This window comes from Anomaloglossus baeobatrachus, chromosome 2 (genome assembly GCF_048569485.1).
Source record: "Anomaloglossus baeobatrachus isolate aAnoBae1 chromosome 2, aAnoBae1.hap1, whole genome shotgun sequence".
In the NCBI taxonomy this organism is placed as follows: domain Eukaryota; kingdom Metazoa; phylum Chordata; class Amphibia; order Anura; family Aromobatidae; genus Anomaloglossus; species Anomaloglossus baeobatrachus.
The window spans coordinates 161,544,943-161,572,705 of NC_134354.1; the positions used below are offsets into that span (position 1 = coordinate 161,544,943).

At 45.8% G+C, this 27,763-nt stretch overlaps 1 protein-coding gene across 5 annotated transcripts in view; it reads right to left on the reverse strand.

Moving 5' to 3' along the window:
• The window catches only part of LOC142287883 (arylsulfatase H-like), a 281,549-nt gene that overhangs the window by 58,022 nt on the left and 195,764 nt on the right, over nucleotides 1-27,763 (reverse strand). For all 5 annotated transcript variants that reach the window (XM_075333476.1, XM_075333477.1, XM_075333475.1 and 2 more), the window contains exon 6: nucleotides 18,017-18,153. In XM_075333476.1, the coding sequence (XP_075189591.1) occupies nucleotides 18,017-18,153 (137 nt within the window). The remainder of the gene's footprint in view (nucleotides 1-18,016; nucleotides 18,154-27,763) is intronic.

Here is a 27,763-nt window from a genome sequence, read left to right on the forward strand (position 1 = left end):
GAGTGTGTCTGTGTCTCTCTCTGTCCATAATAAGAGTTTATTATAACAGATCCGTTCCCAGCTCCACTGACTAATGTAAGCAGGTTTTTTGCTGAATAACTAAAGCACGGGGTTAAATTTTCCCCTCAAAACATAGTCTATGACGTTCCTTGAGCCAAATGAGGTGTATGTGCAAAATTTTGTGATTGTAAATGCAACGGCGCAGATTCCTTTAGAGGACGTACACACATACACACAGCTTTATACATTAGATATGACAAAGACCTATATCTGCTCTTCTTATATGTCTGTTGATGTAGCTTGGTTTCTTGGACAATAAAAAAACACTGCTGTATTATTGCTGTCAAGAGGGGTTTTTTTGCCTTGTCATAATTTACCTATTTACTGTTAAATTAAAATAAATAAATATACACAAATAAAAATAGGGATGAACAAACCCGAACTGTAAAGTTCGGTGTTCATACTGGACACTTGTGTCCAGTGCTGAACCCTGAACACAGACTTTTGATTGTACGTCTGGTTCCTGTTCGGGTTCATTACCCAAATTTGTACGTCTGGTTCCTGTTCGGGTTCATCACCCAAATAAAGCTTGTTGAAAGGTTGCAGAGCAGCCAATCAGCAAACATTTAGGCTGTGGGAACTTCCGGAGCCATCAGAGTCATTCCAAGTATTGCCATGGCTGTGATTGGCAGGCGCACCCAGTGACTTGGCCTGTATAAAGGCCAGATGGGCCGTGGCACCATTTTGCCTTGCCTAGAATAGGGAGCATACACGGTCTGAGTGAAGGACAGTGATAGGTGCAGTTAGGAAAAAAATAATACATTGTAGGGATAGGATGCTATAGAAGTGAGAGACAGTGATAGGTGCATGTAATTCAAAATCAAATACAACACTGCATCACACAGTTATTTGTTGTGGTCAAAAACAGTACCGTACAGGCAGTATAATCTATTAGCTCAATCTAGCAAAAAACAAACGTGTTTTAGACTGTGCATTGCTGTGTGAATATCTCTGAAATCTTATGGTGCTTTGCATCACGCAACTTTGCATAGAAGTCAAAATCAGCTGCATGCAGGGTTTGCTATAGTAGTTCTCTTTATACAGGCCATCTAAATATCTGAACTTGTTTGTGTGCCTAAGAATGAGAACATGTAATAGGGGATGTTGCCATGGTGGTACTGCTGGTGGTGTAGCTGCTTCAGGGTGAGGGTGTGGTTGATCTGTGCCTGCTACGCTTCAAACTAAAACACCTTTCTCCTCTGTATGCAAGCTGGTCTTCATTATTTCTTAGGCTCGAGTACTACAACTGCACAAAGGATGAAGCCAGAACTTGTTGAGGTGGTTTTAGATTATACAGCTACCAGTGCTTGTCGCGGGTGGAGGAGGGGACGCTGCACTCTCCCACTGCTCGGGTCCGGCTGCTGCGGCTGCTGCTCGGTGGTGGCTCGAGCGGTGGGCCGGATCCCGGGGACTCGAGCGGCGTTCCTCCCCTGGAGGAAGGCAACAAGGTTTTGTGTCTGACCTTGATGTGCCTGCTGGGAGTGTGGGGTGTGTTGGTGTTGTTCTCTGTGGCCCCTGGCTTGTCCAGGGCGCCACACTTACAGTTCCTTTGCACTGTCTTCCACCCAGTCCACACCTGAAAGCTGAGTCGTCTCCTAAATTCCATGGTTCTTTCTTCTACCTCAACCCATTCAAAAATCAGCCAAGCAGCGTTAGCCACAAGTCATGCAGCAGTCACCTATGCTTTTTGATGACTCTGATGGCTGGGGTCTGATGACCCATCCATCTTTTCCTGCCGTAGAGGTGGATATAACCAAGTGCAGGGTTGCCCAACCACTTGCTTTGTTGGAGGAGGAGTCTGTAGGGGACTTAGTGGACATTGTCTGTGGATCACCGTAACACAGCTTAGAGGATGATAAAATACAGGTGTTAACTGCTGCGGCTTTCCTCAGTGTGCAGACCTGGAAGGAGGGCAGGGCTGAGGAGCGGGTGGAAGAGGATGTGAAGGATGACGACAAGGTCACCTGGAGTGAAGGCAGGGATAGTGACGAATGCAGTCCCGATAAAGAGGAGGCATTCAGGCAGATGAAGCTGCAGCACAGCAACAGAGGAAGCATTTGGCAAAAGCCTTGTTGATGGCCCAGTGTCAATACGTTGGCTGCTACCTTTCATCGCGCCATTGAAAACCTCCCAGTACATCAAACTCAAACGAGCTACCTGGTATTGCATACATTTCCTGCTGGAATGTGTTGATGACAGGAGTGTAGTGGTTTGCAGGATGTGCCATCAGAGGCTGAAGCGAGGGAAAAACCTTTTCAACCTGAGCACCACCTGCATGATGCATCATCTGACTTCCAAGCACGAGGTGCAGTTTCCTGAGAAATCAGGAAAGAACTGGCTCCTCCTGCTCTCTCTTCTGCTGCGGTCTTGGTCTCTTCTTTTGTGTTGTCAGCATATTACTTCCACTAACAATCTCCAGGGCCACCTTCCTCCCGGCAAGCACATGATGTGGCAGCAACAGCAACATGACCATCACTACCACCACCGCCATAACAGCATCCCCTACTAGATCCACACCATCCCATGGAAGTCTACAGCTCTACATCCTCCAAACCATTGATAGAAAGAGGAAATGCCCTCCTAGCCACCCACGAGCCCTGGCACTAAATGACAGTGTGATGCCCTGGACTAGCCAGGTAGTCACAGATAGTGCCCTGCATAACAGCAGTCCCTCATTATGTGACACCAGCCAACCACATTAAACCCTAGTCACCTCCCGCAGAGCTTGATGGGCACACCAGGGGGGTGGAACCAGGTGGTTGGCCACGCCCACCAAGGAGTCCAGAGGGCCTGAGGCAGGAAAGAAGTCAGTAGTCAGAAGTGAGTAGTCAGTAGTAGTGGAGGAGTGAGTTGAGAGAGGAGTCTGACAGGTGCCGGGGTTGGAGCCCGGACACCTTTGGCTAGGAGGCAGACGGTGGCCTAGCCTGCAGGAGCCGGGAAGACGGCTCGGTGGAACCGTGGTGGACCGGTACAGGGTAGTGGCCTGCCGATACAGACCAGGGGATTCGACTCGGAAACCAGAGCACACAGGGGGGTACTCAGACCCTGAAACGAGGTCCAGAAGCCACTGGACTGAGTTAATCAACTGATTGCGGTCTGGACCTTATGTCCTTTCCCACCCAAGTCCCGACTGAAGACAACAGCCCACCGAGGGGGATAGAAAGCCACCGCACAGGCAGAGAGATCCCACGGGCCAGCGTCTGTGGGCAAACAGGCTCCTCCAACATATACAAAGCCGGGGAGCGGACTCCCATTGCTGAAGCACAGGCAGTCTACATATACATTACACGGTGCAGGAGAAAGGCAAAGACCACCGAACCGGGGACCAGACGCAGCCGGCTGCGGACACCGACCACCATCAACTTTGTTTACCAGAGACTTGTGTGTGTCAATAACTGAGTACAACAGTGCCATCTGGCCGCGCACCGCCCAGCTCTCCCCAACTTGTCCCGGGGCCATCATCCCTGCCCACGGAGGGGTTAACATCTTGCTGCATAGCCATCTCCCCTGGGTGCCCCGTAACTGCAGCGGTGGTGTCTACAGCTTCACCACATCCCGTGGGTGCCATCACAAACTTAAACACAGCTCCGGCCGTACACCTACCTACCACCCCCCAAAGAAGCGCCAGCACCCTTTCAGAGCAAAGTGACCCCGAGTCCGGAGGCGCTCGAGCCACACACCAATGAGCCCGGATCTGAGCGGCTCGGCTGCAGCCGAGCGCAGGGCGGTACGACAGCATTTTCAAAATGCTTCCCTTTGATATATTGCCATTCAGGCTGGTGGAGATGGACAGTTTTCGAAAAATGATGTATGTGGCTGTACCACAGTATGTTATTCCCAGCTGCCACTATTTTTTCCAGGTTATGCCATCCCTGCCCTGCACACATATGTGAAGAAACAAATCCGTTGTTAATTCCACAGTGCCATAAGTGGAAAGGTCCGTCCAGTGACCGCAAGTATGCAAAATGTATGCTCCTGGCCAGATTCTCACTAGACTGTTGGCATGCTCAATGGAAGTGGATAACATGAAGCCAGAAACAGTCTAGTTGGATTCTCGCTGGGTGTATGCATATCACATACTTGCAGTCATGTGACCGCTATTCCTGGGGCCACCCCAGAATATTCCCAGAGTGCACAATGTGAGGATTCACAAGTCTGCAGTCACAGAGTGATGCAGCAGAGTTACTGCAGACTTGTCGTTTAGACTAGACAACCTCTTTATATGTGATTTTCAATCTCTGCCAGGGGCATTTAAATTGCATGGTTCAGGGAGCACACCGTTTAATATGCCAATCTGCCCATCTTTGACAAGATTGTGGGGTGTAAATGAGTTATCAAGGTAAGGCCCCCGAAATGTTGGTGCTACGGTGATAGCTATCCTGTGACTGTGCTTCATAAAAGTGTGTGCTTTTTAATATATACTGCAATACCTATAGTATTGCATTACATAGTACAAGTTATCATGTGATTGCAAGTTCAAGTCTGCAAACGTGACTATAAAATAAAAAGTTGGAGCTTGAAAGTTTGCAGACACCTGCTACCGCCTCAATTTGCATAATCTTATGAATGCTTCTTGTATCACAATTTTATTGTTGAAAAATACATAAAATTAAATAACCCAATCAAATGAGAAAAAAAAAACCTGGCATAATTGTGGGTTTGTTTTTTTTTTGTTGGGGGGTTTGGGGTTCTGTTAATTTTTTCAAGTTTTCTTCTACTGTAATTATATTTTTGTGCACAGGGGCTGCACTGTACACTGGGTCCTCTCCTCTTTAAGCTTTTTCTGCCTGATGTGTTTGAAACACCACGGGTACTTACCGGTAGCCGGTAACTTTCCAGAACCCATGACAGCACCACGTGAGAGAGGGATCCACCCAGCGAGGACAGGAAACCATTCTGAATAAAAGGGCGGTCCCTCTCCCCTTTGTCAGTTGATTACCGAGAATGAGAGGACCTCCAACAATCGTTAGAACTTACTCCATCACCACTAAACACACACAAGCACACCCAGAAGTGCACACCAAGGATGAGAAAGGGAGGGATTATATGGGTGCTGTCATGGGTTCTGGAAAAAACGGCTACCGTAAGTACCGTGGTGTTTTCCCCTAACCCATGACAGCACCACGTGAGAGATTTTTCAGAGAAACCTAATTAGGGAGGGACCACCGCCTCAAGCACCCGTCTACCAAACGAAAGAGCAGCCGAGGAGGAGAGGTCCAACCGATAAGCCGGAAAAAAGTAGACTGTGAGGACCAGGTAGCGGCCCTACAAATTTGTTCAATAGATACCTGTGCACGTTCAGCCCAGGAGGTAGACACTGCTCTGGTGGAATGGGCCCGAATGTTCTCCGGAACAGGCGAAAGTAATGGCTTCCCTAATCCACCTAGCAATAGTACCCTTTGACACCCCCTGACCCTTTGTACTACCCTGACAGGAGATGAATAATGACTGCGTCTTCCTTACTGCCCGCGTCACTGAAATATAGTGTAGGAGGGCCCTGCGCACATTTAGGGTGTGAAATCTACGTTCCCCCTGCATTAGTGGGATGGCTGCAGAAGGAGGGCAGGACTATCTCTTGCGTTCTATGAAAAGGAGATGTAACTTTTGGGAGATACGCCAGGTCTGGCCGCAAGATGACTATCCTCAAGGACCTAAGTATAAGGCTGCACAACTGATAGGGCCTGTAAATCACTGATCCGCCGTGACGAGGTTAATGTGACTAACAAAATGGTTTTTAGAGTAAGCAACTTCAGGGAAAGATCTGTCAGGGGCTCAAAGGCGAATCCCGTGAGGGCATCCAAGACTAAGTTAAGGTCCCAGGGAGGAACCTTTGGTATGACCACTGGCTTAGCCCTACCACTAGCCATAAACCGCTTAACCCACTTGTTGGCTGCCAGGTTACAATTGTACAGGGCCCCTAAGGCAGAGACCTGAACCTTGAGAGTGTTCACAGCTAACCCCAGATCAAACTCCTTTTGCAAGAATTCCAAAATGCACTCAATAGGGGCTTCCGGACCCAGGGGACGGTTAGAGAAGTGCAGGAATTTTTGCCACACTCTCCCGTATATTCTGGTGGTAACTGGTTTACGACTTTTCAACAATGTAGAAATAAGGTCGGGAAAAACCTTTGCTCCTCAACAGTGACCTCTCAAATTCCAAGCAGTTAAATGGAATCCCTTTTGCTTGTGCGTGGAATACTGGTCCCTGCACTAACAGGTCCGGAACCTCCGGCAGAACCCAGGGATCCGTGACCAACATCACCCGCAGGAGAGAAAACTACAGCCTTTTGGGCCAGAAGGGTGCGATAAGAAGTACCCTCGCCCGGTCCTCCCTGATTTTTTGCAGAACGGTCGGCAGCATGACTTTTGGAGGAAACGCATAAGCTAGTCTGAAGGTCCATGGAACCTGTAGCGTGTCTACAGTGAAGGGCTGGTCCGATGGGCTTAGCGAACAAAACTGCACTACCTGCCTGTTCAGTCTGGTGGCAAAGAGGTCTATCTGTGGCATGCCCCAGAGAGTCACTATCTGCCGAAAGATGAGGATTCAAGGACCATTCTCCTTGCCACAGGTGATGGCGGCTGAGGTAATCTGCCGTGACATTGAGACGACCCTTGATGTGGAGAGCTGAGAAGGAGAGAAGATGTTGCTCCGCCCAGAGAAATAGTCTGTAAGACACCTGCATGAGGGATGGGGATCTCGTGCCCCCTTGATGGTTGACATAGGGGACTGTGGACTGGTTGTCCGAAATAACCAGAACATGCCGCCCTTGAAGGGGAGGAAGAAAGGCCTGTAGGTCACGCTCCACTGCCCACAGTTCTCGGAGATTCGAGGGTTGTGCCGCTTCCCATGGTGACCACCATCACTGAGAAATGTGCTCGAGAAGGTGAGCTCCCCAGCCGGACTGGCTAGCATCGGTAGTGACCACCCTCCAGTCCTGAGGGAGCCAGGGAACACCCACAGACAAGTGGTCCACGTACGTCCACCAGAGTAGAGAGCTTCTGACTGCCCAGGATAGGGTGACAATCCCTTCCAAACAATCCTTTAATGTTTTCTGGGCATACAGAACCTGCCATTGGAGAGCCCTGGAGTGGACCTGACTCCATGGAACCGCCGGGAAGCAAGATGTCAGAGTACCCAGCAAGGACATAGTCTTCCTCAGAGACATCCTGGGATGGTGGATCGCCCACAGGGCCAAGCCTGAAACATTCCGAATCCTGTCTGCTGATAAAAGGCACCGCTGACACTCTGAGTTGAGAGCGAGACCGAGGAATGATTGGACCCAGTCAGGATTCAACCAGGACTTTTCGTAATTCACCATCCAACCCAGGTTTTGCAGAGTCATTTGAAGGTACCGGAGATGCGCCGCACATTGCTGCTTGGAGTTCCCAATCACCAGGAAGTCGTCCAGGTAAGGGACCAGCAGAACATTCTGTATCCGTAAATGAGCAGACATCTCTACCACTATTTTCGTAAAAATCCTGGGGGCTACAGACAGCCCGAAGGGGAGGGCTCGGAATTGAAAATGACCGATCTAGTTGTTGATGGAAACAGCCACTCGTAGAAACCGTTGAAAATGTGGATGTATAGGGACATGGTAATAGGCATCTTTTAAGTCTATTACCACCATATAACATTCGCGAAACAGCAGCTTTATTGCCGACTGAACAGACTCCATCTTGAATGGGAAATGCTGTAAAAACCGGTTGAGACGTCTGAGGTTTATTATCGTTCGGAAGGAACCGTCCGGTTTTCCTACTAGAAAGAGGGGGAAATAGAACCCCCTTCCCCTTTCCGCAATGGGTACCTCGCACAGGATTGCCTTCCCAATCAACAGCAGGACTTCAGATTCCAGAGCTTGTTGCTCCGACTGTGACCTCCGAAGATGAGTGATGACGAATTGCTGTGGTGGCTGAAGGAGAAATTGGAACTGGAGACAGTCTGATAATGTATCGAGCGTAGACGTTAGAGGAAATGCTTTCCCACTGCTCCAGAAAGTGAGAAAGGCGTCCTTCGACCGGTAGCCTGGCGTCACTGGGCAGATTTCTTCGAGGAGGCTGAGGCGCCCCCGAACATGAAGCCGGAGTCCCGCTTGGGTCTGCGCTCCCACCGCCGATTATCCAGGGGCCTGCCTTTGGAGAACCTCTGCCTCCGAAAGGAACAAGACGAACCAGAGTGGAACCTCGGGAAGGACTTCTTGCTATCTGACGCCTTGTCCAATGCGTCCTCCAGCTGTTTCCCAAAAAGCAGGTGACCGTCACAGGGCACCGTACACAACTTGTGTTTGGACTGAAGATCTCCCGGACAGCCCTTCAGCCATAATGCCCGTCTGGCTTGATTGGACAGTCCAGCAGAACGAGCCCCTAGTCTGATAACATCCGCTGAGGAATCCGCCAGAAAGGCCGTTGCCTCCTGGAGAAGTGGAAATTTAGATAGGATCTTTTCACGGGAGGTGTTATCCCGCAACTGATCCTCAACCTGTTGGAGCAAGATCATTAAGGAACGGGCTGTGCAGGTATTTGCGATAGCCGGCCTCAAGATCCCTGCAGATGTTTCCCATAAGTGCTTAAGAACGACATCCGCTTTTTTGTCCAGAGGATCTTTCAATGTTCCCGAGTCTTCCAAGGAGATGCCTCCTTCTCGAGAGGACTTTGCGACGGCAGCATCGATTCGAGGCGCCTTATCCCATACGGCCGTTTTGTCCTCGTCAAAGGGATATTTTCGCTTGGAGGAGGAGGGGAGAGAACCTGCTTTGTCTGGACGCTTCCACTCTTTTTGAATAAGCGCCTCAATCTTGTTGTTGACCGGAAAGGTATGCTTCTTCCTTTCTTCCAGTCCTCCAAACATAACATCCTCCAGGGATCTAGAGGATTTCTCCTCTGTCAACCCCATAGTTGCCCTGACCAATTTGACTAGTGTCCCTATATCATCAATGGAGAAGCACGGTCTGCCTCCTACATCACTATCTGAGGACGAGGAGTCTGAGTCCAAGGCCATACCGGAGGAAGATGAGGAAGGGGCAGAGTAAACTGGTTTTGATTTTTTCCTCTTTAAGGGCTCCGCCACACATCCGTGAAAACCACTTCCGTGTAAAACGGGCCGTTTTTCGGGTCCGTTTTCCGTTTTTTATGTCCGTTTTTATGGTATGTGTGGCCTGCGTGTGTATCCCGTATGCTAGCCGTATGTGCGTGTGGAATGTCCGTGTGTGCGTGAGTGAAATAACTGACATGTGTATGTGTTGTCCGTGTGAAATGTACGTGTGTGATGCAAAATGTCGTTACTACATGTCGGAAGACAGAGTAGCGGGATGAGAATGAACTCGGGTGAACTTCACCCGACTTCATTGTCATGCTGCGGCTCTGTCTTTGTGCCGTGTACTGATTAGCGGTCACCTGTGAAGGATTCACCGGTGACCACTAATCCCCCGAGTGACTGAAGTGTCCCCCCCTCTCTCATACTCACCGTTCCCCGATCCCCAGCGCTGCACGGCGTTCACACTGCTCCGGCGGCTTTTTCTAATTTGAAAAAGCCGGCCGCCCATTAATCAATCTCGTATTCCCTGCTTTACCCGCCCACCGGTGGCTGTGATTGGTTGCAGTGAGACACGCCCACCACGCTGAGTGACAGGTGTCACACTGCACCCAATCACAGCAGCCGGTGGGCGTGTCTATACTGTGCAGTAAAATAAATAAATAAATAATTAAAAAAACCGGCGTGCGGTCCCCCCCCATTTTAATACCAACCAGATAAAGCCATACGGCTGAAGGCTGGTATTCTCAGGATGGGGAGCTCCACGTTATGGGGGGCCCCCCACCCTAACAATATCAGTCAGCAGCCGCCCAGAATTGCCGCATACATTATATGCGACAGTTCTGGGGCTGTACCCGGCTCTTCCCGATTTACCCTGGTGCGTTGGCAAATCGGGGTAATAAGGAGTTATTGGCAGCCCATAGCTGCCAATAAGTCCTAGATTAATCATGTCAGGCGTCTATGAGACACCCTCCATGATTAATCTGTAAGTTACAGTAAATAAACACACACACACCCGAAAAATCCTTTATTAGAAATAAAAAACACAAACACATTCCCTCATTACCAATTTATTAACCCCGACAAACCCTCCATGTCCGGCGTACTCCACGGACCTCCAGCGTCGCGTCCAGCTCTGCTGCATGGAGGTGACAGGAGCTGCAGAATACACCGCCGCTCCGGTCACCTCCACGCAGCTAATGAGATGAGTAGCGCGATCAGCTGCTGTCACTGAGGTTACCCGCGGCCACCGCTGGATCCAGCGGTGGCCGCGAGTTACCTGACTGACAGCAGCTGATCGCGCTACTCATCTCATTAGCTGCGTGGAGGTGACCGGAGCGGCGGTGTATTCTGCAGCTCCTGTCACCTCCATGCAGCAGAGCTGGACGCGACGCTGGAGGTCCGTGGAGTACGCCGGACATGGAGGGTTTGTCGGGGTTAATAAATTGGTAATGAGGGAATGGGTTTGTGTTTTTTATTTCTAATAAAGGATTTTTCGGGTGTGTGTGTGTTTATTTACTGTAACTTACAGATTAATCATGGAGGGTGTCTCATAGACGCCTGACATGATTAATCTAGGACTTATTGGCAGCTATGGGCTGCCAATAACTCCTTATTACCCCGATTTGCCAACGCACCAGGGTAAATCGGGAAGAGCCGGGTACAGCCCCAGAACTGTCGCATATAATGTATGCGGCAATTCTGGGCGGCTGCTGACTGATATTGTTAGGGTGGGGGGCCCCCCATAACGTGGAGCTCCCCATCCTGAGAATACCAGCCTTCAGCCGTATGGCTTTATCTGGCTGGTATTAAAATGGGGGGGGACCGCACGCCGGTTTTTTTAATTATTTATTTATTTATTTTACTGCACAGTATAGACACGCCCACCGGCTGCTGTGATTGGGTGCAGTGTGACACCTGTCACTCAGCGTGGTGGGCGTGTCTCACTGCAACCAATCACAGGCGCCGGTGGGCGGGTAAAGCAGGGAATACGAGATTGATTAATGGGCGGCCGGCTTTTTCAAAATAGTAAAAGCCGCCGAAGTTTTTATAACAGCCGTGCAGCGCCGCGCTGGAGATCGGGGAATGGCAAGTATGAGAGAGGGGGGAACTGACCGACAGACAGCTAGAGGGACAGACAGACATAGAGACCGACCGACGGACTGAGGGAGAGAACGAAACATAAAAAGAAAAAAGACTGACATGACATGAAAAAAAGCACAAAACATACAGGGAACAAACAGAGATGCGTCCGTGTCACTCGGACGTGCGCACAGACCCATTGACTTTCATTGGGTCCGTGCTGCGTGTTGCGTGAATAAAACGGACATGCTGGCGTGAGACACGGCCCACAAAACGCATCACGGAGACGGACTAACGGACATAACCAAAAACGCAAGTGTAACCGCTGAGATATAGTAACATTGGTGCACGTTTGGCCGTGTCTCCAGTATACACGGAAACGGACCAAACACGCACGTGTTTCACGGATGTGTGTTTCAAGCCTAAGAAAGCCTTCATGGAATCTTGTACCTCTGAGTGGATAGCCGAACGGACGTCCGCTGAGAGTCCCGGAGATTCCTCCGCAATTGTGCGACGAATGCACGCCTGAGACAACTTCTTATGCCACTCCTCTGAGAGGGGTTCTCTGCATAGGGGGCACTCCTTATGCTTCTTTTTGGACATCGATTTTTTTAGGGGCCTAAGAAGGGCAGACAAAGCAGGGGAAAAAAAAAAAAAAAACAATAAAACAAAACAAAAAACTCACAAGGGAACTATGAGTAAGGTGACATTCACGAAGATCACTCACCACCATAGGAATCAAGGGTACCGGTTTCGAAGGCTGTTTTGGAACATCCACAGGTCTCACAGGAGCTGCAGAGTCACGAGAGGATCTGCTGTCATGGCTGCCACGGCCCGTCCGGCCGGTGTCACTAGAGTGGTCATCAGGTTTTCGGCTCTGCTGACGATGTACCGGAGAGTGCTGCTGCTCATCAGTATCCATGGCAGAGCACAGGCACCAGCACTCTACAGAGCCAGAAGTGTCTTCTTTAAACGCAATCCTCCGCCTTCCGGTCCCAGGAGAGGCTCCTCCCCGTTGCCCCACGCTCCCCACAGTGCCTGGGCAGGAGCACCCGCAGCCCTGAATGGCAGGCCGTATGTCACGCAGCGTTGCATGGGCACCGCCACCTTTAGCCGGTGACGTCACGCAAGGCTCCACCTCCATCTCCCAGCGTGCCTGCTGCGCACCCGGAAGTCAGCATGAAGCGCAGGGCGGGGAGGAAGGAGCGGCAGACGGGGATCCCACGAACGGCTCCTGCCGCACGCCCCCTCACGGACACTAGGACCCCCAAGGGCAGGTGGACGGCGCTTCCAGCCCCGAAGAACGGTGCTACAGGACTCACCCTGTTCTTCCAGACCCCGGAAGGGGCTGGGTAAGTAGGTGACTTTTCTTATCTTCACCGCCGGTTTTCAGAACAGGGGTCCCCCATCAAGGACAGGAAACAAACTAATGAAGGGGAGAGGTACCGCCCTTTTATTCAGAATAGTTTCCTGTCCTCGCTGGGTGGATCCCTCTCTCACGTGGTGCTGTCATGGGTGAGGGGAAAATATCACTCTGTTTCCATCATGGCTGTGGGCTTCACGTGCACAGTTTTCTCACACAGACACTCCATCTGTGCACAAACCGCACATGGCAATGACTGCGCTGATGTGAGATTTCCAACAGAGGAGCCAGCAGTAACTTGTCATTTAAAGACTGAAGGCAGACGGAAGGGCTGGGGAATCACATACAAGGAACAGAAGACCCAGTGTACAGCCCAACCCATGTGCACCTAAATCTAACTGGCAAAAAATGTAAATGTTGATTAACGAAAAACCAAAAAGAGGATTTCTACATCAATGGTATCGATGTAAACTGTATTATGGCAGAGCTACATCCATGTCTTTACTTTATACAGTGGCATATTTGGGAGCACGTGGGGCATGGCAAAGGATGGCGTTGTCGGGCTGCCTGATGCAGCAGTCCAACAGGTCTCCTCAGCGACTACATTTTGCTGCCCCCAGTCGGAGTAGGATTCGACTATTCTCTGAGACAACTGTCAATGTGACAGCCAGCTCAGAAAAAGTGCAACATGCCATCTCCCAGCAATCAAGTGTTCTTGCCTCATTCAGAAGTGTGCAGAGACCTACTGTGACTACAGATGGATTACAAACCGGAACAACTCCTTTAGGCCAGAATCACACTTGCTAGTGCCTCGCGTGTAACTCGCGCGAGTCTCTCATGGTAGAACCCGGCTTGGCCGCACACTCCCCTGACAGGAGCGGGTTGGTTGCATGTATCTCTATGCAGCTCAGACGCACCTGTATGCATAGTGTGTGGCCATGCCGGGTGATTCAATGAGAGACTCGTGCGAGTTACACGTGAGGCACTCACAAGTGTGACTCCAGCCTTAGTTATAAAATTTAGCACTGTAGCTTGCCCAATCCTAAAAGCATGTTGTTTACTCAGTCAAGACTCAGCTCTGCTTGCTAATTCCAGCAACCATCACATGACCACTCATACAAGATTTTCATACTTAAGGCCCTGTGCGCACACTGCGTTTTTACCTGCGCTTTTGCTGCAGAAATTTCTTGAGAAAGGTTTGTAATCTTTAAGCAGACATTTCCCAGCAAAACCTATGGGGAAAAAATAGCTATGCGCACACAGCATTTTTTTCTCAAGAAAATTCTTTCTGCAGAAGTTATTTAGAAAATTTCTTGAGAAAATGTGCATGTCATTTCTTTTCCGCAGGTACCTGCGGTATTTCACTCCATTCACTGTAATGTAATCGCGAAATACCGTGGGCATACCGCAGGTAGCAAATGATGTGCGGTATACCCTCGGTATACCTGCGGTAATGTTCATCACTGCCTGCGTTTTGCAGGGAAGTGATGTCATTATGACAGGAAGAGGAAGCGGAGCAGAGAGTAAACACATCACACTCCCTGGACGCCGCATGGAAGCTTTTCCATGTGACCTCCATCGGGTGCCCGTGCAGTCTGTGTCCCGCTCCAGCACTGCGGCTGCTCGCTCAGCAGTGTCAGTGTCTGGCCGCACTGCAGTATCAGCAGCTTCTCACACTGCAGTGCTGGCAGCCGTGGGGATGACGAGTGCTGCTGTCAGGAGGTTAGATGAGATAATTACCTGCAGTGACGATCTCCTGCTCTCCTGAAGTCAACGCTGTCAATGCCTTCCATTGCCCGCTGCGTTCTCATGTCACGTCTTGCAGATGGCCCGAGACTGTCACTAGCGGTGACGTCACGGGCTCCTGCAATTCTTCGCTGAGAACGCGGCAGGCATAGAAGTCAGTGACAGCGCTGATGTCAGGACTGCAGGAGATCTTGGCAGCAGGTAATGATCTCATCTAACCTCCTGACAGCAGCGCTCGTCATCTCCTGCAGTGACCTGAGCTGATCCTATTCAGCCCCGTACTGACAGGGTGGGTTGCTGAAGTCCCCTTTGGCACAGGACAAGAGGACCTTTAAATCACTCTCTTCAACACCTTAAAGGGATCTGTTTGCAGGACACTAAAAACTATAAGGTGACCTGGAATTGGTGAATTTTCACAGTGTGGTAACCTCCCCTGATGAACCCCAAACAAAGTGGAGGAAACGCGTCAGGATTCTTCTGGGAGTTCACTCTCCAGCAAGATAAGTTTACCTACCTGGGACTAAATTAATTACGGGTCCACATAATTTGTTGGTCGACTGTACTGAGTAGCAGTTTCAAATAGCAACTTTCAGAACCCCCCCTTTTTTTTCCATACATTTCCAAAAGGGAGTGTGTGTGTATAAGTAATTCCGATTGGGAACTGTTCATTTGACCAAGAATAATACCTAATACTAACCAGGGTACTGACTATGCACATTGTGTGACTGAACCACTCTGACTTCAGCACTAAGTACACCCCTTTGGGTCAATTATTGGCACACAGTCAGTTATAGGGATTATTAGGGATAGCCGACACTGAGCGGGGGTGCCCAAAACCTTATGGTGTGTAAACCTCCGCGACCAGGAAGGAGTGAGATTAGGGATTTGTAGCCTGGCCCCTACTTTAATATCTCATTGCTATCCCTAAACTACTAAGTAAAATCACCTTGGGCTATCCCTCACCTGCTAGACTAATATCCCTATCAGAGAGTGTATTCAGCTCTACACGACCTGATGTGTGCTCACTGACCGATATAGCTATATATGATAGTTTGAGATATGGCTTGATTTAACTATTTTAACGTTTATAAATAAAAATTGATTTTAGAGAAGTTTAGTTTTTCGGTCTATTAGAAGATATTTTCTCTATTTGGTTTATAAAATTGGTGTTTAGTGACCTGGGCTGACCCATTGATGTTAGCTCAGGTCACTGCACTACTCTCCCAGTCAATGGAGAACATTCTGTTCTTCATTGAATGGGACAGTGACTATGGTATGGATCGTCGTAGGACCCCCTTATTGGATTACGCCAGACCCGGATTTGATTTTTCTTTTCAATAAATTGGTGAAAGAGGGAATGTTTTTTCAAATAAAACTTTTTTTGTTGTCTATTTCTTACTGACTGGGTTTGTGATGTCAGGTATCTGATAGATGCTTGACATCACTAACCCCAGGGCCTGATGCCAGGTGACATTACACATCTGGCATCAACCCCATATATTACCCAGTTTGCCACCGCACCAGGGCAACGAGATGAGTTGGGGCAAAGCGCCAGGATTGGCTCGTCTAATGGATGCGCCGCTTCTGGGGTGGCTGTGGCCTGCTATTTTTAGGCTGGGGAGTTTCCAATAACGGTGGACCTCCCTAGTCTGAGAATACCAGACCACAGCTGTCCGCTTTACCTTGACTGGTGATCCAATTTGGGGGGGGACCCCACGTTTTTTGTTTTAAATTATTTATTTAAAATAACAGCGTGGGGTGCCCTCTGTTTTGGATTACCAGCCAAGGTAAAAGCTGCCAGCTGTGGTTTGCAGGCTGCAGCCGTCTGCTTTACTCTAGCTGGCTTCAAAAGATAGGGGAGACCTCACGTCGTTTTCTTTAAATTATTTATTTTTTGGCTAAATACAAGGCTAAGCACCCTTTAGTGCCACATGAAAGTCACTAAAGGGTGCCAGCTTAGAATATGCAGGGAGGTGGGACATTATATAGGTCTTTCTCATCTATTATCTATCTATCTATTCATCTATCCATCTTTCCCTCTATCCATTGTCTGTCTATCGATTATCTATTATCTATATTATTTATTGCAGTTACAGTGTAAAAAAACGCAGGGACCAACCTGCGGAAAAACCACGGCAAAACTGAGGCAAAAACGCATGAGTTTATGGTGCGGTTTTTTACCGCAGGGGCTGTAATCTTCAACTCCCAGAAGTTTCTTAAGAAAATTTTCTTGAGAAAAATCTTTTTTCTAGTGCGCACATAGCCTAAGGGCATGTAACAATTAGCTTTTCTTTGTGATTTTCTCATTGAAAAAGGAAATGTACTTTATTTCACCAACTACTGAGAGAAATAGGAAGAGCAGCTATTCAGTATAGCCATGCAAAAAAATAAAAGTAGAAAAATAAACCAAAATTAGACTTAAAAACAGTTAGTAAAATTGAATGTGTATTACTTTCTGGTTCTAAATATTAGAAACGCACATATACATTTTATATATATATATATATATATATATATATATATATATATATATATATATACATACATACATATATATATATATATATATATATATCTCTATATACACACAGACACACACACACACACAGACACACACACACACACACACATACATATGTACATACATACATACATATACAATAATATAAGACTTCCCTCTGTTGGCATCCAAGTACAGTCTCCGATTTTCAAAGACAGATGCCTCCACCTCCAAAAACCCAGGTTCTACTGTGATCAAAAGCCCGATTATGGTTGTGTGAATCCAGCCTAATGCAAACTTGCCATTTTCATTGAATTTAATAGTTTCTAGATTATCAAATTTTAGAAAAAAATCAGAAGTAGAAAAATTTAATTCTTGAACATCGATCTCATCATGCCTCTAGATTTTAAAACTGTTGATTATCTCCATTAGCCATGACCATGAGCATCTTCTCCATTGCCCCTAACATCCAACTCTCCATCCTTTTCTCTTCTTTGTAACCATAAATCTCCAATTTTCCACAAAAAAAAAATTAAAAATAAATATTATGTATTTATCTATATCTATATCACACACACACACACACTGTATTCTGCCATGTTATGGCATCTAGTTTGGCCTAGAAATTGAATGAAGCGAGGATTCCAATTGCAGAGGTGAAGACCAGCCTCTTTAGAATGGAACAGGGCACATAAATCAAATTGTTTTCTCATGGCTATCCCATAGAGATGAAATTTACAACATTTAATCATTTTACAACAGTAACTTACAGAAACAAAAAGGCCCAACACCATAAGGAGGATTACACTTGACAAAGAAGAAACCCTGAAGATGTTTGTGTGTCATTGGGAGTCAAATGGCAGGAAAAACAAATTTACAGTAACACAATATCACTAAGTGTAATCATACTCTGCATAGGAGTAAAAGTAAGAAACATTGTAAATATATACAAGCAGCCATTGAAATCTAGAAAATAAAGACTGTACAGTATCGCTCCTAAATTTTACCCAAATGCCAATGTTTGTATTAAATTGTTTAGGTTATTGACTGCCTTGTAGCAATCTGAAGATTTCTATCCACTAGACAAAACAAAAAAAACAAAAACAAAAAACAAAATGGATTATGATCTAGTAGGACATCTGTTCTACATAAGTCTATTTTAGTTTCTACATCAAACTTATCCTTTCAATAACCCTCATAATAAAATATACAATGTATGTACTGTATATGGAACGTACCAATCATCCCGTCCATTTCTTCCGTGTTGTCTCCATACAAGTCATGTTGGCTTCTTCCTCTGAACTCCTTGGTAGTATAATGAGGAGTGTGGATATGAAGGAAAGATACAAGAAGAAGAAACGGCCTGTCTCTATTCCTAAAACATGATGGAACCGAATGATTAGTGATATGTTGTTATTAGGTAAACAAAATACATAGCTATCAAAGTAGAGAGTGATACTGTGATATACATTTCGGTCCCAGCCCCCTCTTAATTTCTGTCACTAGGCACTGCTGCAGTGAGATAATATGGCAGATTTATGCATTCCATGGGACTTGTGATTGCATACAGGGTGCCTAGGGCTTACTTCGGTCTTCTGATTAGCCCTGTATAGAGCTTCAGCTATTTTACTATTTTTAAACCTTGTAACATACAGTATTTCCAGTTATTTAGTTTAGCTCTCTGTCCACATCTCTGCTCTTTTGCTCCTTTGATACTATTTTAATCATCCTGCTTTCTGACCTTGGCTTGTATTTGGTCACTTGCTTGCTTTTTGATGCTGTCCCTGATGTGATTTCTTGGTAACAACCCCACATGTTGACCCTTCTTGCTGCCAGTTTTCGTCACTGGTCCGATACAAATCTTATATTACCAGTTGTAAATTGGTCAATAGTGGGATAGAAACTCACAAAATAATATAATATCTTTACTATATTTATGTAATTTATAAAAGGATGCGACAGGCTGCTAGATAGGAGCTAGAAATAAAGTATTAGAATTGTATGTTGAACAAAATGTTCATGGTTCCAAAGTGTAATAAAGGATATAAAAAAAACTTTCTTTTGAGTAGGCAAATAGAGCAGTTACAGTAATAGACTAAATAGGATTATATAATGTTCTACCAGTTTTAATTAATAAAGAGAATTTGTTGGCAGATTTCTGCTATGTAAGCTGCTTAAAACTCAATTCTTTGATTATGTGAGAACATCTGCAGCCAGTAATCTATGTGACACACTGTGGGATTCAGAATCTCCTTGCCTACATTATGTTACTGTGAGATGAGGTACCAAAAACCTGCTGACAGATTCCCTTTAACCATTATATTGTTGTTTGCTACTAAAGTGCAATGTACAGTATATTATATGTATAGCAAAAGGAAAAAAGTCCAGCTCCTAATAATTTGGATACAAATTTCTAGGTTTCATAGCAAACCTGCTACATTAAAAATCAAATGGCAAAATACCAAAAGACTTCAATTACATGACCCCAAGGGGTAAAACAATAACCATAGATGTAAATGGCTACGCATTTCAGACACACGGTCCTTTGTCAAAGCTTGGTTCGTTCAGTTCCTTAGCATCCTTTATATGGTAGCCATTATTGAAGACAGGTGAGTAAGGAATTCCATTACAATGTGATATTCTCAAATATGACCCATAACACATGCTTCATATTATACAGTTTGGTCACAAGACCCACATAAGAACATGGTCACAAATAATTGATATATCTCTTAAATATTCAAATGACCTTTATAATTAAACTTGTACAAATTTCTTAAAACTACATACAAAAATATATTCCGATAGAAAAAATATCCCTTTACTTTGATATTATTAATAATTAATTATTGTTTCCCAACAAGATAAACATATAAAAAATAAAAAAAACATTATAGATGAATACAGAATCACAGAATGAGCAAGTATTACATATAGACTAAAAATATAAAAAAAAGAGATTATATATATATATATATATATATATATATATATATATATATATATATATATATATATACACAAAATTACTATAATTTTTGCACAAAAATAGACAAACATTAGGTCTTTGCATGAATTTTGTCCTACATAAAAAAAAAAAAAAAAAGAAGAGGATTGTGAAAACATTTATTTATATGTGTCGGTATATATGAATCCAGTATAACACATAATTCAAGTATTACCTAATAATTTCAAATGCGACCAGAAATAAATAATGTTTAGACATCGGTAATGAAAAAGAATCTCCCTTCTTGAATGTAACAGATTCGGAGAGCATGTACCCAGGTGGAATATCCAATTTGCCTCCCTTGTGAGAAAGACCCTTTTGTGATTTCCCCCACCTTAATTAGGTAGAAAAACCCTCTCTATACTGCACACTTTAAATAGGTCATCAACAGATTAGGACATTAAATAAAATGTTTAGCTACCTGTGATATATTTTCGGTATTGTTCAAAGAAATAATATCAGAGATCTGTTCGGAAACATGTTTATTTAGGGGCTTATCGTACATTCCACATGTCACGCTGTACAAAGGGCTGGTAAGACATAGTACAGCAAATTCCCCACAAGGTGGCAGTAGAGTAGTGAAGGAGAGACAAAGTAACACTGTAACAGAAAGGCAGCTGAACTACAGCAGAGTAACTTCACCAGGCAGTTAACAGGCGAACCACCAGGGGGCAATAGAGTAGTTAAACAGTCAGGGTCTTTAGCCAGGAAAGTAAAGTCACTGCAAAGAAACGATTAAAATCAAGTCAGAAAACAGAACCAAGTTGGAAGTCGGGAGATCAGGTATGGAGAGGGAAACACAAACAACAGACAAGACCAGGAAGCCAGGGGCTGGGACAGAAGGACGAATGGGGAAGGATACAGGTCAGGACACGGTAACAAGGAGTCAGGTCAAACAGGAATTCTCACCAGAGCTAGTCACAGGCTGCAGAGCAAAACTATAACCAGCACCAGAATGCAATTGCAGAGACCAGATATAGTGTCTCCTAAAGCCAGAACGAGGCTGATGGGAGTTAACCCATGTCATGACCAGACCGGATCTGGGAAATTCTGGCGCGGAGAATCCCGGTCCTGGATCATGACACCCCATATTTCAATTTATAGTGTGTACATTCCATCAAGTACACCACATAGTTTGCACTGCAGTTAATATAGTGTATGATAGCATGCTCCTTACTGCTTTTATGATCAGTAAATGTTTTTGTGGTATATGCATGTGTGCATGTTCTACAACTATTCCTACCATACTTGTAAAACCCCTTGTCATACAACCAGGTATGAGAAGGCAGTATGGCTGAAAAGAAAAAAAAACAAACAAAAACAAAAACACCACAACTTGGGGAGACATGATTGCAGATTTTTTTTTTAGCTCTCTTTGCAACAACTGAACACCTCAGACTAAGGATTTTTGAGAGTATCTCCTCATCATGAAATCGCTAATGCATAGATCATCGTCGATGTTATATCTGGTTAAATTTGAACTATATTCAGGCCCGTATTTGCCACTAAGCACCCGAGGTCTGGTGCGACAGGCTGCAGGGGTGGCAGTCTCTGGTATCAATTTTTTTTTTTTTAACTTACCTCCCTCTCCATTAGACAGTCTAATAAATTCGCTGTATTTTCGGAAGGAGGCTTCGCATCTCATTTATTTGTATCTGCATCTTTAAGATGCGAATGTAGCACCCCTGAAACCATCAAGGTGTTACAAGGTTCTGCATCCCCACAAGGATGCAGAGCCTACCCACTTAGGGACTCAGAACCCCAGTGCCGGTACCAACAAAAACCCAGGTAATCAGTTTTCCCCCCAACAAATCCCTCATACAACGGTACCCAGCTATGGTGGGACCAATGGATGGCCGCCTAGAGGTGGAGCCAATCCAGTCCACTAGTTTACCAGGTTGGAAGAGCAGACTGTGGAGAGTAGTCAGATGAGTGTCAGACAGGTGAGGAGTGAAGGTGGAAGAAAAGTAACATCCTGACTTGGGATGACGGTGACCTGGTACCCAGGAGAAGTGGTTGCCGGTAGAGTACGGTGGAGTACTCCCGGAACTAAGCACCGATGGGGTACAGGACCCAAAGACAGGAAAGAGCTTCATGCCGACCTGCACAGTAAAGGGGACCATCAAGGACCTTGCTGACCCTAAAGAATCTGAAGACTCAGTAGCAAAGGGAGAACTGGGGATAGGACCAGAGACTCCAACCCCACAGGGTTCACGCTACTGTCAAGCATACAGAAGTGGACAAACCACAGAACGAGGAACCGCAGTTCTATACCACGGGGACCCACTTACCAGAGACCGGTGCGGGGGAAGAAGGTACCAGAGAACCAAACTGGCACTGGGACGAAGGGGACCTGGAGGCGAAACCAGCTGGCCTTGGGCAACTATCTACTAGCAGTGAGTAAACCAGTTTCACTGAACACCTGTGTGGACTCCCTTCTTCCGACGCCCTCCGCACCATACACCCTCTGGGGTAAAACCCTACTTGCAGAGGGTCTACCATTCTAGCTGCCAATACCACCAGCCCCAGTAGAGATATTCTACAGCGGCGGCTCCCTACATATAGCCGCAACAACGCAAGTGGCGTAACATGTGAACATTATGTTATTCTCCCCTATAAATATCCCCATTACAAAAAGGGCCCAGGGCATGGAACTGGGTAACGGCCACCACCATGACATTCCCAAGAGAGACACTGCCCGGAACCGAGTACCCCATATCCTTGGGTGCTACACGAATACTAATAAACTGCAGGCACAGGGAATTGAATGACCACGGAAGTGCCAGCGTCTGCACTTCTGGGGTCAGAGGCAATCCAATCAGCTCCCTACTGTGGCATCCAATGCTGCCGAGTGCAGACATCACAGCAGGATACTGCGGAGGAGGACGTGATGAACTCCTGGAGTCAGAAGAGGAAAGAACACTCACCGGAGCAGGAGGAAGGTGCCGGACACAGGAGCAGCAGCAAGAGGAAGGCTACAGCCATTGTAGCAGGTAAGCGATCGCAGAACTGAAGATTCATAGGAAAGGTGAGTGAGGCTAATACAGACTGAGCATGAGAGGGAGGCTGGGACTAATACAGACAGGGCATGAGGGGGTGGGGGAGGCTAATATAGACTGGGCATGAGGGGGTGGCCAATACAGACTGGGCATGAGGGGAGAGGCTAATGCTATAGAGTTGGGACTATGAGGCCTATGACTAAAGACTGAGGATTAGGAGGCCTATTATTGTAGTCTGGGAGTTAGGGGGGCTCTTAGTATAGTTTTAGAGTTTGGGAGTTTATTACTATAGATGGGAGTGTAGGGGGGAGCTATTACTGTAGAGGGGGGGTTAGGAAGCCTAATACTGTAGACAGGGTTTTAGGAGGCGTATTACTGTAGACAGGGGTTTAGAGGGGCTTACAGAGGGTGAGGGATAGTGCAAGAGACAAAATCGATGAGGAAAAGTGTAAGGGCTCAGTATAGTGGTGGGTCAGTATGGAGAGGTGGGCCAGCATTGAGAGCTCATTATGGAGAAGGGAAAGCATGTGGGTTCAATATGGAAAAGGGCAGTGTGAGAACTCAGTATGCAGAAGAGGCAGCATGGGTGGGCTCAGTATGGAGTGGAGCAATGTAGAGGACTCAGTATGAAAAGTGGGATAGTGTGGGGGGGGGGGGTTCAGCATTAGGCGTGAGGTAGTGTGGTGGTTTCAGTATGATGAGTGGGGCAGCATGGAGGTCTCATTATGTAAAAAGCAAAACAAGAATGCAGCGGAGACACCATCACATGTTTCTCAATGCTGGCAGGAAACTAGCCAGGTCTTTCACCGGGAAGGAACAACCACAGGAAGGGCAGTCTCCAAATCAAGGAAACAGCCTATACAAAAACATGGTATCCATCCACAGACAGCTGTTTTGGGGTATTGGTAATATGTTTTGCACCTCATCAGTGTGGAGTAGGAAACTGGCTAGTGGAAGCAATGCCTAGTAGAAGACTACATTTTCCCAGGGGGCCTTGTTGTAGTGTCGCTGCTTTGAGAAACACGTGATGGTGTCTCTGCGGTGTTGAATGTTGATCTCCCCGAGGTCAACCATCCTTACCTATGTAGTCATTATGTAAAAAGGGCTAGCAGTATTGGGAGCTCATTGTGGAGAAGTGGCAGCAGAGGAAATAGAGTATGGAGAGGGGCAGTGTGAGGGCTCAGTATGCAGAGGGGAAGCATGCATGGAAAATTATAAGAAGGGGCAGCATGATGTGAGGACAGTGCAGATCATAGTTCATAATTGAGTAAGGTGTGATGGGCATAATTTATAAGGGCAGACAGTGTGTCGTTTTAGATTATTAGGAGGCAGTGTAACAGTTATAGTACACGATGGGAGATGGTGTAGTGGTCATAGAGTATAAGGGGGGACAATGTAACATTTTAGTTTATTAGGGGCAGTGTGATGGTCATAGCGCACAAGGGCGGACATAGTATATAAGTGGCGACAGTATGGTTGGAATATTTTATAGGAGAGGATAGTGTGGAGGCCATATACATTAAGAGGGACAGTGTGGAGTAATATTTTTTTGTAGGTAGCACAATAAGGAGCAATAATTTTTTCAGGGGGGCAGCATAGGGCTTATTTAAGGCACAGAATTGGTGTTTTTTTTTTATTCAGAAACATTATAATGACAGTATTTTTCAGGGCACTATGTTGAGATGTGCTGCAGAAGACCAGAGAAGAAGGAAGTCTGCAGAGATCATCTGTGGATGTGCAGTCATTATGGAGTCAGGCACATGAGAAAACAGTGATCAGCGAATGAATCACAATCATTACACTACACTAACATTTACACAGGTTAAGGGGAAAAAAATTACCGGAGTGCTTCTTTAATATTTGCAGAAAAATCTACTTTTATTTAATATGCAAATGAGAGAGCTTTGGTGCACTACCGGTGTGGCCTTTGCTGCGGGGCACCTTTACACCCTCGTATTTGTAATTTAAAGTCTTTTTTGTTTTTATTGACAGCGCTCTATTAGTAAAAATGAGTACTGTCTAAAATCAGCTTGCATGTCTGATTTTACTGTGCTGTCAATCAAAGCAAGGAACTGACTTTCTTATGCAAATATAAGGGCACCAAGGCACAGGCCATGCTGAGGGTGCACCAAAGCCTTCTCATTTGCATATTAAAAAATATATTTTTAAGCAAATATTAAAAGGGGTTGTCCAGTGTAGAATGGCAAGTCTAAAGTCACTCTGTGTGACTGCAGATTTGTGAGTTCTCCCAGTACACTCACTGTGCACTATTGAGGAATCTCTGTTGTCTGCGCTGGGAATGGAGGTCAAATATAAGAGAAAGGCTTAGCTCAACCATCAGTAAGTGCTCAGAAGTAAATTTTGCATAAATTTCAAACAGTCTCATATACTTCGGCACTCAAAAAGGACACAGTAAACTTGATTTTTCTTGTGCAAAAAAAAAAACTTTATCACCAAGATTTTTCAGTTATCAAGGATTGACAGTTTTACAGACATTTCGGCCATTGTGTCATAAACATTTTTCAATAAGCTGTCTGTTGATTGGTTCTTTATGATATGATATGCAAGCTGCGTCGGACTGGCTACCGGAGGAATTTCCAGTAATGCCAGGCCTGGATTCAGGTACCTGCATTGCACTCCGGAGCTCTCATCTGAGCTCCGCTGTGCAGCCGAGACTATACGTGAGCGCCGAGTGATTGATTCCCCGGCAATTGTGGTTCAGTTCATGTCAGCTGCAGACAAGCCGGGGTGATCTCCTGTGCTCTCACCTGAACTCCGGAGATCAGCCCGGCCTGTCTGCAGCAAACATGAACTGAACCGCAATTGCCGGGGAATCACTCAGCACTTTCAGTACAGTCTTGGCTGCACACCGGAGCTCAGGTGAGAGCTCCGGAGTGCAATGCAGGTACCTGAATCCAGGCCTGGCATTACTCAAAATTCCCCCGGTAACCAGTCCAACACTGTATGCAAGTATCACAGATTATAAACTCATGAATATAGAAAAGGTAGCTTTATAGATATTTGGGCACATATATACTAACATTGATGTTTAAGAGTGTATTCATGGATGATTAATAAGGCATACTTTTATATCTTGGTTTCCTGGTCAGTAAAGCTACCTTTTCTATATTCATGAGTTTTATAATCTGTGATACTTGCATATCATATCATAAAGAACCAATCAACAGACAGTTTATTGAAAAAGGCTTATGATGCAATAGCCGAAATGTCTGTACAACTGTCAATCCTTGATAACTTAAAAATCTTAGTGATACATAAAGTTAATTTTTGTGCACAAGAAAAATCAAGTTTACTTTGTCCTTTTTGAGTGCCGAAGTATAGGAGACTGTTGGGGATGGCGGTTGGGTATGTGATGTGCAGATTCCCCACTAGAACCCATCCAGAGGGCATGACCTTGCTCAATACAAGTTCATTAAGTGAGGCCATACCCCCTTGCAGAGTTCTGACCAAGAGAATGCATATTGCATACTTGATTGCCATGAGTGCGCTGGGAAGTCTGCAGTCAGAGTGACACAGAGTAACTTGTTATTCTAGATAAGACAACCCCTTTAAGCTAAACAGGGGTGGGCTAACATGCTAATGAACGTGCAGCGTCAGAGGCATGGTTAATCTCACTGCACGCTGCTGCCCCTGTGCCAGATGCTGGATTTCGGCTCTGTTCACATGATCAGAAGTCCCACACTTCTAGTCATGCATACTATGCAGCCAGGTGTACGCGTTCCAGCTTAAAACTGGTGTAATGCGCATGACCGGACGTCCGGGGGCATTCTGATCTTGCACACTAAGCCTCTGACGCTGCGCATTCATTAGCATGTTAGCAAGCCACTGTGGGCGTGCTAACATGCTAATGGGTCCGACTAGCCAGGGGACGTAACTCCCTTGCAACTAGTTGCTGGCCTCATTAGAATATCATAAATGATCTTTAAAAAGATATCTTTATCTAGGCTACCAGATACAGGGACAGTTAGGCCGTGATTAGCAATATGCACCCAGAACTGCTCGTGGTTCTGAGTGCATATTTCACTTGACAAGTTCACTTTAACTTATTAGACTTGAATGTAGATCATTATAGGGTCAGTGTGTCGGACTAAAAATATAGCTGTCTCAATGACTAAATACACTATAGATAGGTGTACCATCATTCGGCTGGCAGCTATCTCCCTGACTGTCCCATACACAGGAGCACTCACTTTGTTGATTGCGCATGTTCTTTAGGAGACAGATGCTACTAAACATCTGATAGTGTGCTCATCTCATAAAAAAAAAAAAGTATCCACAGTCCGAAATTGGACATGCTGGGTCCTCATCTCCCTGACAATCAGACTGTCGGCCGTACCTGTCTATCTCTGGGTTCGGCCAACTGTAGTCTGTGCACGAGCACCTTAACTAGTATCTTAAGGGAATGTGAACTGTTAGGTTATGTGCACACCATTGCTTTTAGACATCTGCAAATCTTTTGAGTTTTTCAGAAGGAGGATCAGTTAGGAAATCCTGGAATCTTTTTTTTTATTTTTTTTGCTTCTTTTCTAACGTGTTTTGGCTTCAGTTTTCATTTTTTAATTAAAATTGTACTAAGCTCTAGTCAGCAACTTCCTAGCGGTAGCAGTCCAAAAAACGGTTAGGTTTCCTATTTTAACCACTTAGTGTATTTGAAAACTTGAAGCGGTTAAAAGAAGCTCAAACAACTGAATGTATGTGCACTAAGTGCAGATGCTCATTTTTTAAGCTTTTGTCTTTTTCAACTGTTTTACAGTATAGATCTGCCTGAAATAGATGTGTGCACAGACTCATAGTTTGAGTTGTCAGTAAGGGGTACTACCACTTAAAGTGTCTAGGGTAGCATAAAGGACAAATACAGCCCTGACTATATTGTAAAGTAAACACTGGTCGTGAGTTTTTGTTATTATTTCGATATGTGAGATCTGTACAAGGGGCTAACTGTTGTGAATACATTTTCC